The sequence below is a fragment of the Paramisgurnus dabryanus genome, chromosome 8, assembly GCF_030506205.2.
Source record: "Paramisgurnus dabryanus chromosome 8, PD_genome_1.1, whole genome shotgun sequence".
Taxonomy (NCBI): Eukaryota; Metazoa; Chordata; class Actinopteri; order Cypriniformes; family Cobitidae; genus Paramisgurnus; species Paramisgurnus dabryanus.
This window is the reverse complement of record NC_133344.1, coordinates 32,580,399-32,598,128: the sequence shown is the minus strand read 5'-3', so window position 1 is coordinate 32,598,128 and position 17,730 is coordinate 32,580,399. Positions and strand designations below refer to the sequence as shown.

General features: G+C 38.1%; 2 protein-coding genes across 2 annotated transcripts; one reads left to right on the top strand and one right to left on the bottom strand.

Moving 5' to 3' along the window:
• The first annotated feature begins 517 nt into the window (after window positions 1-517).
• Window positions 518-10,714, top strand: slc1a5 (solute carrier family 1 member 5). Its single transcript, XM_065281574.2, has 8 exons — window positions 518-1,249; window positions 7,400-7,442; window positions 7,526-7,588; window positions 7,691-7,857; window positions 7,962-8,195; window positions 8,342-8,536; window positions 8,638-8,772; window positions 8,855-10,714. Exons 1-8 carry the CDS (start codon window positions 720-722, stop codon window positions 9,042-9,044), a joined length of 1,557 nt encoding a protein of 518 aa, XP_065137646.1. The 5' UTR covers window positions 518-719; the 3' UTR covers window positions 9,045-10,714.
• Window positions 10,715-14,574: 3,860 nt separating this feature from the next.
• Window positions 14,575-17,107, bottom strand: fkrp (fukutin related protein). The gene is made up of 2 exons (XM_065281572.2): window positions 16,966-17,107; window positions 14,575-16,599 (listed from the first exon to the last, which is right to left on the bottom strand). The coding sequence occupies exon 2, from the start codon at window positions 16,305-16,307 to the stop codon at window positions 14,685-14,687; it is 1,623 nt and encodes a 540-aa protein (XP_065137644.1). The 5' UTR covers window positions 16,308-16,599; window positions 16,966-17,107; the 3' UTR covers window positions 14,575-14,684.
• Window positions 17,108-17,730: the final 623 nt, after the last annotated feature.

Here is a 17,730-nt window from a genome sequence, read left to right as displayed (position 1 = left end):
AGACTAGGCTTTCTCAAGCCAACATAAAGTTTGTTCCGACGAACTTTTCTATCTAGTTATGCTATGTTGTCATTTAAAAGGTTCTTAGGTTGACAACTGTGCCATTATTATTATTTTTTTTTTTTGAAAATTACATTTAAACTAATAAAAAATACTGGGTTATTTTCAATCCCAACATTAGGTCAAAATGACAAACCCAGCCGTCGGGTTAAATTAACCCAGAAAATGTTTAGATTTGACCTAACAATGGATTGAAAACACAACATTTTGGTTTGAAATAGCCAAGCACAGGTTTAATTATAACCCAACAGGTTGGGTTCGTCCCTTTTTGACCAAACACGCCCATAAAGGAGGCTTCAATAGACTTTAAAGGGGGACTTGTATTTTATAACAAATCTTTCCATCTTTAACAAGCTCTTAAATATTAAATTGGGCAAAAATTGTGAGTGGGTGTACACTCAGGGGATGCTTCAAGCCAAACAGGCTCAAATTCAGTACCTATGACACCCTCGTTTGCATAAATACTCCGCCCACTCGCCATTACGTCGACAATTCCTTCCACAAGGCTACTTAGCAGCGCGTTTTTACACACAGTCATTTCCACGCTGCCGGCACAAAAGAGAACACGGACACCCAGCACAAACCAAAGATTTATAAAACTTTACAACACTGTAACCTCAGGAGTCCTTACGGACGGAAAACACTCATCTGATCGCGCAATGGCAGAAGAAGTGATCTCAATGGATGGAAAGACTTCCAACGGTGAAGCGCACCAGGACAACTCGACCAGCAATCAGAAAGAGCCGGAGACGACGGGGCAGAGGCTCAAACGTATCGCTATGGCCAATCTGCTGGTTATCCTGACAGTGGCAGCTGTCATTGTGGGGGTCTTCATCGGACTGGGCGTACGGAGCGCCGACCTGAGCCGGACGCAGATCATCTACTTCGGTTTCCCGGGTGAATTGTTGATCCGTATGCTCAAAATGATCATCATTCCTCTGGTGGTCTGCAGTCTGGTGTCAGGGGCTGCCAGCATTGACCCTAAAGCCCTGGGTAAGCTTGGCGGCTGGGCAATGCTTTTCTTCCTGGTCACCACGCTACTCGCCTCTGCCATCGGCGTTATTATGGCTTTAATCATCCAACCCGGGGCAACCAGTGATGGGAAGAGCATATCTAAACCAAACACACTGGACGAAAGCGCTGTGCCTGAGGCCAAAGAAGTCATCGACTCGTTTTTAGACTTGATAAGGTAAGTCGGCAACGTGACTTATGGGGCGCGCAAAACTATCCATTGAACACGTGTTCACGATTTCTTATTCGTACACTCGCAAACCCTTTAATGTATCAAGTTTAGTTTAAACCAACGAGTATTTATAACATAATGATTTGTGAATGGTGTACAGTCTTAACTTTGTAGCACTCTGCCAAACAGGAATATTAAGATTATCAACAATGGGTAGCTACATTTGTTATTTTTTTCCGTTAAAGTAGTTAAAAGGTGTCTGTAATCTATATAAAAAGTAACATTTATGTCTGCGCTAGTGACGAAATAGTCAGGAGTAAAATTGCCATATGGTCCCATATTTAATATAAAAAATATATATAAAGTAAAATAAATATAAACTACTACTGTTTTGATTAAAAATACATTCCTTCAGCAGCATTATGTTATTGTCGTGTTATCTTTATGGTTAGTAGTTGTTTAAACACCGGGTGCTGGGTAAACGAACGCGGAAAATGACGACACGAAAGTCGACGTGACGTTGACCCGCGCTTGCTGTAAACTGAGACCTCTGTTGCATCAGTTGCGCGTGGCGTGTTGACGTAGTTAATCCTCTCGGAAGAGGATGCAGTTAGTGCGCCTGTCTGATGGATCATGGGAATGTGATTGATTCAGTTCTTATAAACAGAGAAAGTATCTCTTCTACTCAGGAAGTTCCATGGGATGGGTTTTGGAATTTATCCCATTAAAAGCCATTACATTTCACCAGAAGGACATTGTGTCCTGTCCTCATATACCCTCAAAACACTATGAACAAATACTATGACTGACAGATAGCAAACATCACCTCATTCTACATAGTCATGGCGAGCTTGTAAATGTATAGAAATATCATTTTATCATTATCAGCTTAAAAGGTCAATAAAGTCACCCAAAAATGAATATTCTGTCATCATTTTCTCACGCCTATGTTGTTACAGACCTGTATACATCATTTTTTTGTTCTGATGAACACGAATAAAGATATTTTCATGTATGTTTGTAACCAAACCGTTCATGTTGAGCCCCATTCACATATATATATATATATATATATATATAAAATAATACTATGAAAGTGAATGGGGCTCATGAACGGTTTGGTTACAAACATTCTTCAAAATATCTTGCTCTGTGTTCAGTAGATTTAGGTTTTTATTTATACAGGTTTGCAACCAAATAAGAGTAAGTAAATGATGAATTTTCATTTTTGGGTCAACTATCCCTTTAAAGTATTTGATGTAATTTATGACTAGTTTTCCAGGTTACAGATCACAATTCAAAGGCAATAAAAAATCATTTTCATATGTGCGAGTTTGCACTGCAAAAAATGATATTCAAGAAAAAAAAATCTTAGTATTTTGGTCTTGTTTTCAGTAAAAATATCTAAAGATGCTTTTTCTTGATGTGCAAAATGACCCAAGAAAATATGTCTAGTTTTTAGACCAAAAATATCAAATTGAAGTGATTTTGTGCATAAAACAAGCAAAAAAATCTGCAAAAAAATCTTGAAAATTTTTCTTAAACACTAAATTCAAGAAAACTTTGCTTACCCCATTGGCAGATTTTTTTTGCTTGTTTTATGCACAAAATCACTTCAATTTGATATTTTTGGTCTAAAAACTAGACTTATTTTCTTGGGTCGTTTTGCACATCAAGAAAAAGCATCTTAATTCAAGAATTTTTAGATATTTTTTTTTTCAGAAAACAAGACAAAAACACTAAGAATTTTTTTCTTGAAAAAAGAATTTTTTGCAGTGTGCCTTTAGCGCACCTTTCCTTGAAAGGCAAACTTAGACACTTTTTTTGTTACGTCTCTATGGTAAGTTTATGAGGCTGTACGTTGTTTCCATAATGAGGGCGGAGCACACGTGCACACTCATGCTGACATACGTGCATGCTGCACAATAGATCTAGGGTTCATTGGGCCGCTAATGTTGTTTTGTCACCCGTCACAGGGTCATCTCAATGGGTCATTCTTTATCTTCGTCACCATTAAAACCACAAAGACTGTTGTGGAGCCTTCTTAATTTAGTGGAGTTGTTCGTTTGTGCTTGCTCTTCTGATGGACAATTGATTGGCCATTCTGCTATAATTAACTTTTAATGTGTAGAAAGTCAGTTTGGGTTAACCATATTTTACTACAGGACACATTACCTTTTTGCAGATACAGTGTGATTAAGTCTTTTGTAGGAACTTTTACCATAACAGTTATTGTATGTCAACAAACCGTATGAAAGAAAAGACTTTAAAGAATGCTTTTCCGGGTGTGTGATGCGCCACGTCTGTCTAAACTCCAATTAAATACCTGCATTCCTGGTTAGACGTGTCTCGCTGTTAAGGCATAAGTTTTCCGGAAAATAAAAATTCCCTCGCATTTACTTTTCCTCATGCTATTCCTTTATGTATATGACTTCCTTCTTCAGATAAGCACAAACAAATAATTTTATATTAAAATTCTGTCATGTTTTCTTCTAAGTAGGAGATCCAACTCCAAAAAGTAATGATGTTTAAAAATAAATATTACGTTTGTGAGAAAATGTTCATATTTTGAGCTTATTTAGTGAAACTGAATTGTAAACAAACACATCTGTGTGACAAATGTAAAAATGGCGGGGTGTCATTTTTATTACTTCATGGATGGATGTGTTTTTCATGGCTTTGACATGTTTACTCCCGTGAAAGTTAACATGGTATTTAAAATAAAAATATTCGTGTTTAGCTTACAAACAGAAGTCATATATATCTGGGATAATATGGGGATGTGTAAAATATGAGCGAATTGTATATATTTTGGTGAACTATTTCTTTAAATGTCACGGTCATGGAGAACAGGAACTTCCAGAACGCCTCATAGACTTACATGGAATGTAATGAGTCACAGAGTTTATAAATACTAACCAAATAACAACTGCTGGACCAAGAAGATCCAGTGCACTGCAATTTCAATGCAGTTGTGACATCACTGTATGCGCCCTTTAACCAAAGGTTCATTGTGGTGAACTGGTTTTTCCAGTGTTGTATTGTAAGTTACATAGCAAGCATGTACCCCAGACACCCTTTTGGTGTGGCGTTGACGTTGTTTAAAGCATCTTGGAATGATCTTGGGTGCAGCTATTTCCTTTCTAAATGTTCAGACGAAGGAAAATTTGAGGAGGGAAATAGATGCCCTTGGCATCTAAGTTCTTGGCAGCAACCTGCTCGGACCCTGCCTGTTGCATAGCAGAGATCTGTCCTGTCAGAAGATCCAGTCTGGTCTTGCTTTGCCGGTATAATCTTGTAATAACCGTCATCTCCATAGACTTTCTAGGCTTTGCTTTCAGCAGATGAAAGCATTTTATTTGAAAGGTCCCTGCGAGCAACAAATTCCAGACTTGATTTGATTGGTAGCTTATTTTTTTGGAAATGTCAGGCTCTGATGTCCTTGGAAGAGGGAGCACATCAGGATTATCATTGCATTAGATTGGAGATTTCCTCTGTTTTATACAAAGGATATAAAGGTCAGGGATGCTGGAATATTCCTATATACACATCTGTGATTTTCATTAATCCATTCACCAGACAGGTCCTAGTGCCCGACCCGTTCCTTGCAGGGGATATGTAGAGATGGTCCTCACTTCAGAACACGACGTCCAGGGGGCGGCGTTTGATGTAGATCCAACTCCTCCCACTTTATATACTTTGTTCCACCAAATGAACCAGTATATTTGCGTTGTTGCAATTGCATCCTGTGGTCGCCAACGTTTGCTCTTATCAGTTTAAGTGTACGTTTGATTAATAATATAGTCGAGAATGATTCATAATTTAGTAAGTATTAATGATCACAGTTAGTGTACTATTGCAATTATTACACATAAAACACAAATTTGTTTGATATATTTTATTAGCACATTTAAAAAAACAAACATAAACCATGTTTACGAAACCTGTTTCCTAATGGCTGTAAGCAAAGACGCGTTAAAACAAGTTCAAAGTCCCTATAAGATAAACATTCAATTTATTAATTTCTAAATAACTTGCCATATCTATGTTAATAATTATGCGTATTTATACTCTATACATTTCATAGGTATTAAACTGCATGTGGTAAGATTACTCGTAGTGCCCGAAATGTTTTACTTCAAAACATAGCAAAAACACTTACATTTCACCTTAAAGGCACTACTTTTATTGTTTTTCTGTCAAAAGAATAACTTAATTTAGTTACGACTCAATGTGGAAATGGTAACGCAACAACACGTGTATGACGTGTTTTGTGGTAGAACTGCCGACCAATCAAAATGCAGTGGTAAGAGATCTCTGGATCCAGCTCCGCCCCTGGATCTGAATCCAACCCCTGCAGTGAGGCGCTATAGGGCTGGGGGAAGGGAAGGGTGGCGTGACCTTAAGTGTATCGCAGTATATAACAATTTTGATACATAATCATCTCAATAATAATGTTAATGTAGTATTGTGCTCACGTATAGCTTGGTGGTAGTGCAAAACATCATGGATTCAAACCCTGGGAACACACATACTGATAAAAATGATTCCTTGTAATGCACTGTAAAGGGCGGTTCACATTTCACGTTTTTTTTGCGTGCTCAAAAAACTTTATTTTTTGAATGTAGACAAGCACAAGCGCATTTATCTCGAACGTGCGCTTCTTTTTCTAAGGTGCCACAGCAAGTTAAAAATACTTAATTTTTTTATAATGCTGCATTGGCAGGGCTCCAGACTAACTTTTTTCACTAGGAGCATAGTGGCCCCCAACTGAAAATTTTAGGGGCGCAACCAAACAATTTAACATTTCAACATGCTATCTAAATCACATTTCTACAAATTTACACTGTATTACTAATACATACTTTGATGACAGATGAAGAAAGTACAATATGCTGTTTCAAATTCACTGTCACATGAGAAAAAAATGTCAATTTTCTGGTCGCACATGTGCGACTGGATGTAAAATTCAGTGGCACACTCTCAAATTTTGGTGGCAAAATGCCACCATTTGAGGGCAGTCTGGAGCCCTGATTGGAAAGAAGGAGGAAGGGGTCCGGTCACATTTTCTGCACGGTTTTAGATGCAAAATGTGAACCCAGCTAGAAGTATAGTGCCGTTTTTACACAAATGCGAGGGTTCGCACACTGAACACACTGCTGTATTTTTTTAAACGCATGTAATTTGAATGCGTAGTAGGTCATGTATGCACGTATAGGAGAATGTAGTAGCCCAGAAGGTTCGTTGCATTTTGTGGCAATGCGCATGCGCCAAATGTTCGACTACTCCTGGCTTAAATCGCTTTGCATAAAAGTGTCTGCCAAATGCAGGGCTCGAAATTAACTTTTTTAGTAGGTAGCACTGGTGCTTTCATATTAAAAAATTAGGAGCACCAGCAAAAATTTAGGAGCATCCATTGAAAATTATAGGAGCACCACAATTAGAGCAATCAAACTAAAATACAAAAAAAATCTATTAATTTTCATCAAAACATTACATTTGTATTTTTGTCACAGTGCTGCATTACAAAACTTTGTTTAAATTAAAAACTAACGTACAAATATTTTGCGGTTATTTATTTATATTATTTAAGAAATAAAAGTAATTTAAAACCATTATTTTAATTATTTTAAAAGTAGATTTTGCTATACAATAGTTAAAATATTTATGTCAACTTCATTACGTTTAACGAACGTTTATTTTTAACTCAGCCTCTGAATATGAACTTCATGTATTTGTCTGCTAAAAACACGAAACGGAGTCATTCGTGTAAAGTTAAATTGTTTAATTTTTCTGTAAAGAAATTAAAACAGGTCGCACCACAACAATCAGTTGGACTCGCACAAATGCTTCGAAATATATACTGAGGTGGCGCCAATTTAATTTCAGGAGCATATGTGACCAAAATGGTTGCAATTTTGAGCCCTGCAAGTGCAAAAATGTAATTTATTTATCTTCTCATTGTGCAAATTGTGGCAAAAATAATGCAAACAGCAAATAGTTTATCATGGCAGATGTCATATCAAAAGTGTGCTTACATACTTGCATTAATGAAGGAATATAAGGCTAAATGTGTTATTTTACTGCCACAATGTCATATGTTTTTTTTAAGAATATAGCAGGTGCATTTATCCTTTATCCTATTGTTTATTTCAGAAACATCTTCCCATCTAACTTGGTCGCTGCTGCCTTTCAGTCAGTAAGTGTTGTTTGATATTTTAAGATTTGATTGAATGGTGTCTGTTAGACGTGATCTCTCATGACATTTCTTCTCCATCACAGTATACCACTGGGTACAAATTAGTGAAGAACGACACAAACTCGACCAACTTCTCTTTGGAAAAGGTACAAAACCCAAATTTACTTTAGTTTACTTTAAATAACTTTTTTTTTTATTCTAGCAGTCTGTAAATACGGATGATTAATTCATTGTCTCTCTGTTTATAGGTTCCAAGTGGCAAAGATGTGGATGGGATGAACATCTTGGGACTCATCGTGTTCGCCATGGTGTTCGGGGTGGCCCTGCGGAAACTCGGAGAGGAAGGCGAGATCCTTATTAAGTTCTTCAACTCTTTTAATGAGGCAACCATGGTGTTGGTGTCCTGGATCATGTGGTATGGAAATTCATATTCATCGCATTCGGTCATCATTTAGTTCTTTGCGTTTCCATACCTCACAAGCCATTCTCATCTCCTCATTCTTCATTCCCATCATTAAGGTATGCACCACTGGGTATCATGTTCCTGGTTGCAGGAAAGATTGTGGAAATGGAGGATGTCGGGATGCTGTTTGCCAGCCTGGGCAAGTACATCGCCTGCTGTGTGATCGGTCACGCCATCCACGGGTTGCTTGTTCTTCCGTTGATTTATTTCGTGATCACACGGAAGAATCCTTACACGTTCCTGCTGGGCTTGCTTACGGCTCTGGCCACTGCATTTGGAACCTCCTCTAGGTAAATATAAGCAGTTTGTTAGTCGGTTACGATCAAGAATCGCTTACCAAAATATAAAGATTCAAAGTGTCAATTCTGTTACTGTCAAAGACAGTTTGATCACCTTATTTTATCTAATGTCATGGACCGTACGCTTTTTTGTTTAGTTCTGCCACGCTACCCCTCATGATGAAATGTGTGGAGGAGAACAATGGCGTGTCCAAACACATCAGCCGCTTCATCTTGCCCATCGGAGCCACTGTTAACATGGACGGAGCCGCCTGCTTCCAGTGCGTAGCTGCGGTCTTCATCGCTCAGCTTAACGCAATGCCGCTAAACTTTGTCCAGGTCATCACCATACTGTAAGTTCATTGGTTGTCTGCCGCCATTACACACTTTGCTGTGACTGGTTGAAATAAATGTGTTCCCCATTTGTTCTTCAACATTTTCAATTTTTTTGCAGAGTGACCGCCACAGCGTCCAGTGTGGGAGCTGCTGGTATCCCAGCTGGAGGAGTGCTGACACTCGCCATCATTTTGGAATCAGTGGGACTTCCCACCAACGATCTTTCCCTCATCCTGGCTGTAGACTGGCTTGTGTGAGTAACTAATTTGGATTGGTTTTTTGTCAATGACTTAAGAAATGAAACGCTTTTGACACAAATTTTTCTTCTCATCTAGTGACCGCACCTGTACTGTGCTCAACGTTGAAGGGGACGCGTTCGGAGCAGGTCTCCTGCAGTATTTCGTGGATCGAACAGCCAGTAAAAATGAGGTGGAGCTTAAACATGTGCAAGTGGAGGAAGAAAAGCAAGAAAGTTCTCCGCTGATGGGGAGAAGGGAAAACGGTGAAAAGGAGTCGGTCATGTAAACTTGCACAGTATTTACACACAAACTTTCCTTGTCTGCTCGATCTCCCGCATCTACATCTACAGAAGAGGCCATGGGAGTAATGCAGGACTAGATTAGGACAAGACTAAAACCTTTTGACCCTCCTCTATGTCCAATTCTTTTTAACAGGAGTTTGCCAAATGTGCAAAGAGTTGGATCTTGGAAAAATGCTTGAACGATTATTTATTAGATGCTGGTAGATGCTGTTTTGTTCTGTCTTGTCACTCCTAAGCTGTTTTAACTTTTTTTTTTATAAAACTCCTTTTTATTTAAAAGCCCTTATATTTATGATTGAAGTTATAGATTTTAAGCTTATGCCCAAAGAGCTCCTTCAACAAACCAAATACGTTTCCGGGTAGCGTGATACCTCGTTCACTTAAACCTCTGACTTCCTTTAAAACTCACAACCTCGGTCCATCTGGCAGGCACTAATACCTTCAGATCATTCGCTCCTCCTGTGTATTTGCATACAGATTGCAGTTTTGTGTTGAACTGGAAGGTCAAATGCATAAAGCAAGCGTTATAATAATAATATATGGGTCATGTGCAAAGTTTCAAGGCTGATGGATAAGCTTGTGGAGAGGTGACAGAGTACACCATGCACTGGTCTGCTTGGTGATAAGCAACTGCAATGCAAACAAAGATACCCAAATTATCCATTTTAAGAGAGATTAGTGCATGAAGTCTGGCTGGGATCGGGAGTCATGTTGTATATATAAAGTATGATTTGGCAGAAAATGTTTCCCACAACTGACTGGTTTTGCATACACCAAGTTTAAGTTTGTCTTAAGCATTTAAGGTTTTAAAATGTGTTTTTAATGTTGGCTTAATGAATTCATGTGATAAAATCATACTGTTGCATATATTTTTGTTTTAATGAAGTATACAGCATTTTTCTTTTGGTTTTTGACTTTTTTTGCGTGTGTATGTTATAGTAGAGGAGCACAAATATGTCTTTTGAGGATAGTTCATTTTATGAGGAGAAAACTTGTAGAATATGTTCTGTGAACAACTTTTACTGGGTGACTGTTTAACCGGACTGGATTACTTATTCTACTTTTTGTACAGAAATGCTTTGTAAAAGTGTAATCTATAAACACCAGCTGAAGCAAAGTGTGGGCCACCGGGGTTAGAAGTTGCCAGTGTTTTTATTGTGTATGTTGACCAAATGTTTCGTCACTTTTAACATGTTTAAAAAAACACAGATGAGAACCCCGGTTTTATTCGTTCATAACAGATTGTCATGCAATTGATCAGTGAGTGGTTAAAATAGACCAAAGCTGAAAATATTTCTTTTTTTGATAATTTCCTGACATACTTGTATGAGGTTTGGTGCACTAATCAGAAGTCTCCTCACATTTCCATTTTATTAAGTTAGTTCTCAAGATGTATGGTATCAAATCACTCCTTACGTAACATGTCTTTTAAATGTGTATAATAAGCGTGAAGTATGTAAAGTGCGGTAAAGGTTTATCATTCCAGGTGGCTGTTGTGTCCACCCTAGTGATGCGTATATGTCTGTGTGAAAGTTTTTGGGGTGATTGTGTCATAAGTGGTTGTGTGATGATGTCATCAATGGAGCCAAAGAACTTATAAGAGAACCATTGAATGTACTCCACACTGACTGCGAAATAAAATTTGAGTACGGTATATCAAGTTTTGCTTGGACTTATTCTTATGATGAAACAGAGTTTGTTTAAAGTTTTTCAGGCACACCTGGATTTCACTTGGGACCTATGAGCTCTGTAAAATGATGTATGCCATATACTGTTTAAAAAAAGCCTGTTTGAACTTGATCATTAAAGTAGTTGTCTCGTAAAAGTTTTACACCATCCTGAGGTTTAGTTAGTTAAATGGCACCTGTGCAAAATCCATTTTACAAGGTGTTTTGACATAAATGTGTGTTAGCAGTGTGTGAACACAACCACCCCTTCTTTTTTAATCCCCATTAAACCAACGCATTATAATTAGTGAGCGTGTTTACATGCACAGAATAAACCGATACCTATCAATAAACCGGCTATGCAGAAAACTGCATTTACACTGGATTTGGAGATTTGTCAGGTTTCTCACAGGCAGTGATGTCAACGCTACACTGTAAAAAATTCTTTGCTGCCTTAAAATTTTTTGTTAAATCAACTCAGATTTACAAGTCATGTCAACAGAGATGAGTTGTCACAACTTATAAAATATAGTTGAGAAAAGTCAACTTAATTTTATAAGTTATAACAACTCACATGTAGCTATAACAACTCATCTCTAGTCAAGAAAAATAATAGTAAGTTGAAATTACTTGTAAATCTGAGTTGATTCAACAAAAAATTTTAAGGCAGCAACTTATTTTTTACAGTGTAGTGTTGGGGAAAGTTACTTTTAAAAGTAATGCATTACAATATTAAGTTACTCCCCAAAAAAAGTAACTAATTGCGTTACTTAATTATTTTTCATTGAAAGTAATGCTTGCTTACTTTTGCGTTACTTTTTCTTACTTGGCTAAGGCTTGATCTCTTTCAGGCCTTGCAGGTATTTTTTATGATCGCAATAATGTCAAGCTCTGGCCTGCCATCTCCGTTTCTGACTCAAACTGTTCCCGCTCAGGCGCATAAAGTGCATAATTCTATCTTAATATATTCAGTTTAATTCAGTATATTATTTTATTTTTAAATTGAATTAATTAAACTGAAAAGTACGTAACTCACATTATTTTTTTTAAAAAGTAACTCAAATATTTAGGTATACATTTATAAATTAATGCGTTACTTTACTCGTTACTTCAGAAAAGTAATATTATTACGTAATGCACGTTACTTGAAATGTGTTACCCCCAACACTGGTCAACGCCTATATTACATAGTCATTCAAAAAGCAGATGGGAAATTTGTCTTAAGCTATACTGTTGTATCTCTTCTCATGCCTGCAGAATCTATAAATGTAACATGAACTTTAATTTTTTCAGTTTCTCTGCCAACTGCCTTAGTCGAGCAGAGACTGTGTGTTACTTTGCACTTGCTTCCGTGTGTGATATTTGTTTTTCACACGTGGAGACATGCGCACATGAACAAAACTGCGAAAAAGCCATAATAACGTGTGCAATGCGAATTTGGGGTAATGAGCAAAAACTACCCGTGCCAATCGTTTTTTGCTCATGCCGTTTATGGGCTTTACCAGATAAAAGAAAACTGTTTTACGCATGTACATGATCCACGTTATCAGTTTATTAAGCATAATCAGCTTAAGACTGTGCATGTAAATGCACTCAATGTGACATCACACTGATAAAGCTCCGCCCATGGCCACTGACTGACAGTCCTGCATTACCATAGTTTCCACCCTCAGTGAGTTTTACGTTGTCTGCCATATCTCAATAGTGAGATACAATTGTTTCAGAATGTATTCACAGGCATCAGATCTATTATAACTGAAAGTGCTCATTGTCTTTTTTAGTAAGGGAGTGACAAGCAGTAGCTCATTTGCATTTAAAGAGACAGACAAGAAAACAGCGCTATTTTGGACGTGATATAGTAAAGGATTTGTGGGGTATTACTATTTCCGCTAAAAGCTACATACCGTATGCCATCTAAAACTACTTCAAACAGCACTTTTCATTTATTGTGCATACAGGTAATATTTATACCTTTATACATTAATTTATCACAAGCATTGAAAATAATCTGAAATGCTATAAGACGACTAGTGTTCAGCCTTACAATCTTTTAAATACACTATATATATATATATATATATATATATATATATATATATATATATATATATATATATATATATATATATATATATATATATATATATATATATATAGTGTATTTAAAAGATTGTAAGGCTGAACACTAGTCGTGTTCAGCCTCACTAATATATATATATATATATATTAGTGATGCACCGATGTATCGGCCGCCGATATTTATCGGCCGATTTTTGATGAATTTTGAACCATCGGCATATCGGCAATAGCACGAGAAAGGCCAATACCGATTGTTTATTAATTAACTGCATAAAGAAATCCATTATATGTAAAAAATTAGTTAATGTTGTTAATAAAATAAATGCTGGATAGCAAAAACCACCTTTTAAGGTTGTCATGCTGTCTTATTATATTTGTTTTAGCTTAATTTGTGCCTCTCTTATTATGTTGGTCAGTTGAATGTTAATTAGATCCAATCCATGTTCAGTAAAAATAATTTGATGCAGAAATAAACTAGCTTATAGACCAGCTGTAAAATAGTGTATACAAAGTGTTTAATATCGGTATCGGTATCGGCCAGAAGGTGTCTGTTTAAATCTGTATCGGTGCATCCCTAATATATATATATATATATATATATATATAATTTTGTATAATCTTATAATCACAATTTAATGTCTATAAAGCTTTGCACTTCAGAAACCAGCATGTTTCAAAATCAGCATGTGTTTGAAACCTAACAAGCCTGAATGCGCCATCTCGTGGTCTATGTCAGATTTTACATTTATGCTTCTCCTTCAATCTTTTTGCATGAATAGCAAATATAAACCTCAACAGTGACACTGTGTGGTGGTTTATTTTCACATACTCGAAATACACGTAAATATTTAAAGACAAAACAGCAAGTGGTACAGAAATAATTTTTTAAGTGTGTTTATGTTGCTGGATTGTTATTTTTGAATGATTGTTGACCAAACCCCCCCAACCCGACTCTCTATTTATATACCTAATGAACTGTATCATGAATAAACACAAGTGTTTATAAATGTGAAACAAATTACAATAAACAATCAAATAAAACAATAAACTTTCAAAGGTTGCCACAAACTGAAGTAGATGGGCCTGCTGAAGACTGACTGTTTTCAAAACATACCGAATGTACAATGATATTATAAAGGCAAAGTATATTTACAAAACAGTGGTTAAAGTATTCAGTCAAAATAACCAATACAAAACTATTTTGTGCAAGTATTATTAATAAAGTGAATAAGTGCATAGAAGGTAGCTTCTTTTAAAAAGTATCGGTTCCTAAGCATTTTATTTCAGAAAAAAATAACATTTCTACCTCTTTCAACATCACATTAAACCAACATTAACAGACATAAACAAAAAATTAAGTTTATTTAACTTAAGTGAGAGAATGGTCACGTTATCCAACCAATCAGCACAAAGATGTCTCTCTATATAGCCGTCCCTCACTTATGTCCCATGACAGTTTTGCAGCATCTGTCCTCCACCTCATCGCTTTACTCTCGGCTGGTACCCATTCAAGTTATGGAAGGGGAGCTAAAATTCCAAGCTCGGAGCCCTCCTCTCGGACAGCATGCCAAATATTTGGCGAACAGCACCATTATTTATGACACGTTAATGTCAACTTGTGTTACTTTTTATGTCTCTATCAACTTTAATATTGTATAATGTCAATCTTTATTTAAAAAAACTGCAGTGTGTTAAATATTTGTTATTTAAAGAACATCAGATTTAATTAATATTTTACATACATTTATTAACGACTTTCTTTACAAACACACACACACACAATAAATAAAACTGGCATAAAATACTGACATTCATGTGTTAAGTCTAACAGTGATAGTAGGATTTCATTCAAGTCCAAAAACCAAACATTATTGCCTGCTACGATCCTGCTGTGCGACTCCTGTCTAGCTTTTTCTTGCCAGGGTTGGGATACTGAGGGTTCTCAATAACGCCCTCCCCAAACTTGAGCTCCAAGAAGGCACGATGGTTGTTAGGGCCATAAGCGCTGATGCCTGCGAACTGCATCGGCACCAGCGGTTGCAGGAAATGCTCTGGGAACTCAACATCTTGTTTGTGCTCAGTCCAGGTGTCCTTGGTCATAACTCCGTTGCGAGGGTAGAACGGCCACAAATCCACATGCAGGTGGTTAGCTTCACTGTACTGCACACGGTAAAAGTCACCCTCTACCGCTCGCTCCCATACGTACCCGTTGGCATCCACCAGCGATCCTGAGTCCAAATTTTTCAGGTAGTCGCAATTCGGAATATCCTCCAGGTAGATGCCCAAGTCCACGTCGTAGTCCCAGGGGATTATGTCTTGGTGCCGAGCGGCACCAAGCAAAGAGCCACCTTCCAGCCAATAACGCACACCAGAGCTCTCCAGGATGTTGATCACGTATTTAGTGGTCTCTCTGAGGGCCCGCAAGCAACAAGGTGGAGTCCAGCGCTCCAAATAAAGGTACTCAGGTGTGTCGTCTCGCACCGTACCAAAGCATCGTGGTTTCTCCTTGCTGCAACCGAACCACTGATCTCGTCCATCTGGCAACACCACGCGTTTAATACCAAAGCTGTGCATGAGGTGACTGGTGGCATCTTTCAGCCGACTGTCTGCTTTCCACTGGTTATGTGCTGAGCTGAACAGCGGACGGTGACCTGCAGAGAACGAAGGTCCTTCTAGCAGCTTGACTTTCCAGCCTCGCAGAGATGTCTGTACAAACAGGGAAAACATCAGGGGGCGCCCCAAAGGAACCGAAAGATTAAAGAGGTCCTCGGTACGAATAAGCACCACAGCGTCTCCCTGCAGGGCTGTGCAAACGCTACCGCTGCTCCCCGAAGCTGCAGGGGTGTAGGTTGCGGTCCATTCCCGCAGATTAACCCGCAGGTGCAGGCACTGCACCGCCGAGCGGGTCAGCACGGGGGCTGCGACCAGTCGCACCGGGCCGCCACCCTCGCCCTCGAGCTCCCTGATAAGCCGTTCCACTTGTCGGCCATGATCGAGCTCAACACCATCTGGAACCAATAAAGCGAACTCCGTCTGAACGTTAAACTCAGGCCGGTGAGTTTGCGGAGGCTGGTCAGGACTCGGGGACAACACCAGGAGGCGCGCTCCCTCTGGAAGTGCCAGAGGAGGGTACGGTGCAGTATCAGCCACAGCCAAGAAGGGCAACTCTGGTCTTTGTCGCAAAAAGGAACGGGCCACATCGGCAACGTAGTTCTCAAAGTCTTCAAACTCGCGAACAAGGACTGTCACGCGGGGAGCTCGCATGTTGCCCTCGATGCTTCCCACTTTAACGCCTCCAACCATACCTCCACCCACCAGGCTACTCATAGCTCCCAGACCTGACACAGGCAATGAGGCTTTTTTAAAGCCCTTCCCCTGCTCTCGACGTTTCTCCATTATCTGCTGCTGGGTTCGCGACACATAATATAAAATGAACAAGTTCAGAACTATCGCTCCAGTTATTAGAGCCTGACAAAAGGTGATGCGCATTATGGCTCTCATGGGTAAAGTATTATGACACCAAAAGTGATAGACAGGACCTCAAAAAGCGAGAGGGCAACACTGAACATCACAGATTCCCCAAAATACTAAATATTACCATTCTGGTGTGGCCAGGAATAAATGAAGGTGGATATCGGATGGGAAGTGGATACTGTGAGGATGTGGCATCATCTCGAACCAGATCAGTTGCCTTCTTGCGCATCAACTGATTCCATCCAGGATAAAAGCATGACTGACAGATTTCATATCTGATCCAGTTTCTTAGTCTTGTTTACCATAGTCCATTAAAATACTGAAACAAGAGAAAACAAAAATCAGTTTGCATAACTCAGTTCATGTTTGTATTTCAATGTCTATTTAAAAGTCTAACCAAAAATGACCTAGAAACGTATGCTGCATTTGTCCCAATTTGAGATGAGCTTCTGATAACCTACAATCATATATTTGAGAAACTCTCATCAGACCAGTTTAGTAATCTCCTCTAAATATAGAGCATGCAGGCAAAGCCAAAAATATCCTTCAATGATCATGCGAGCAGTGAGAGAGCAATTTATCATAATAAGCCTTGCAAACCATACATATATTTACATTGATCCGCTGGCTGCGGCATCGCACATTCACTACGAAAATCGACATAAATAACCAATTTGAAACTAACATTTTACGGTTGATTCAACGTTTTCCTCATCAGCAGATTGTTACACATTATTCCTGCTGTTCTTCCCCATGCTTAAATTCGGAAATGAGCACAGGAAGCTTGAGAACAGATCACAATCTTGCAGGAAGCTTCAGCTACTGGCTCGCTTGTATCAATCCCATAGAATCGTAAGGTAGAATGGAAAACGCCGTGGTATTGCGTTCTTGAAGTGGGCGGGGCTTAGCGGAGAAACCGCTGTTCTGTGGTAAGGTACAATGATTTAAAAATATTATTTGTTATGGTTTTCCAGATATTTGCAGAATATAATATATTATATATTATAATATTAATTTATTGCAGATAAAAAAAAATCAGTTTACAAACACAAATGTGGAAAATAATATGATACAAAAAGTGAAATAAGCATATTTACGTTAAAAAGAAAAAACATAGAAGAAACTAGTATATTTGTTAAATCAAGTATATTTGTTTGCAATATGTGGCCAGACGTGTCAAGTGTTACTTTCCTCATCGCTGATGAAGATAGCCCAATAACAACGTTTGTTGTTTCTCGACAGGCGATTATTAAAATTAATTTCCTTGAGGGTTACTCGAGGTTTATGGTCATCCTTATTTTAGTAAAATAAAATTTGAAACGAAAAAATAAAATAAAGTAATTATATAATGTGTGATACAAATGATTCACATGTCCTGAGATTTCAATGAGACTTTATACGAAATTAGTTTTTTCTGAGCCGCACTGCGCCACCTTGCGGAAGTAGACGT

Bases quoted from the DNA above. Each gene is read 5' to 3' on its own strand.
- slc1a5 (XM_065281574.2), top strand. From the start codon at position 720: ATGGCAGAAGAAGTGATCTCAATGGATGGAAAGACTTCCAACGGTGAA. The intron at 7,443-7,525 runs GTAAGTGTTGTT...TCTCCATCACAG, and splicing joins TCGCTGCTGCCTTTCAGTCA to TATACCACTGGGTACAAATT. The intron at 7,589-7,690 runs GTACAAAACCCA...CTCTGTTTATAG, and splicing joins CCAACTTCTCTTTGGAAAAG to GTTCCAAGTGGCAAAGATGT.
- fkrp (XM_065281572.2), bottom strand. From the start codon at position 16,307: ATGAGAGCCATAATGCGCATCACCTTTTGTCAGGCTCTAATAACTGGA.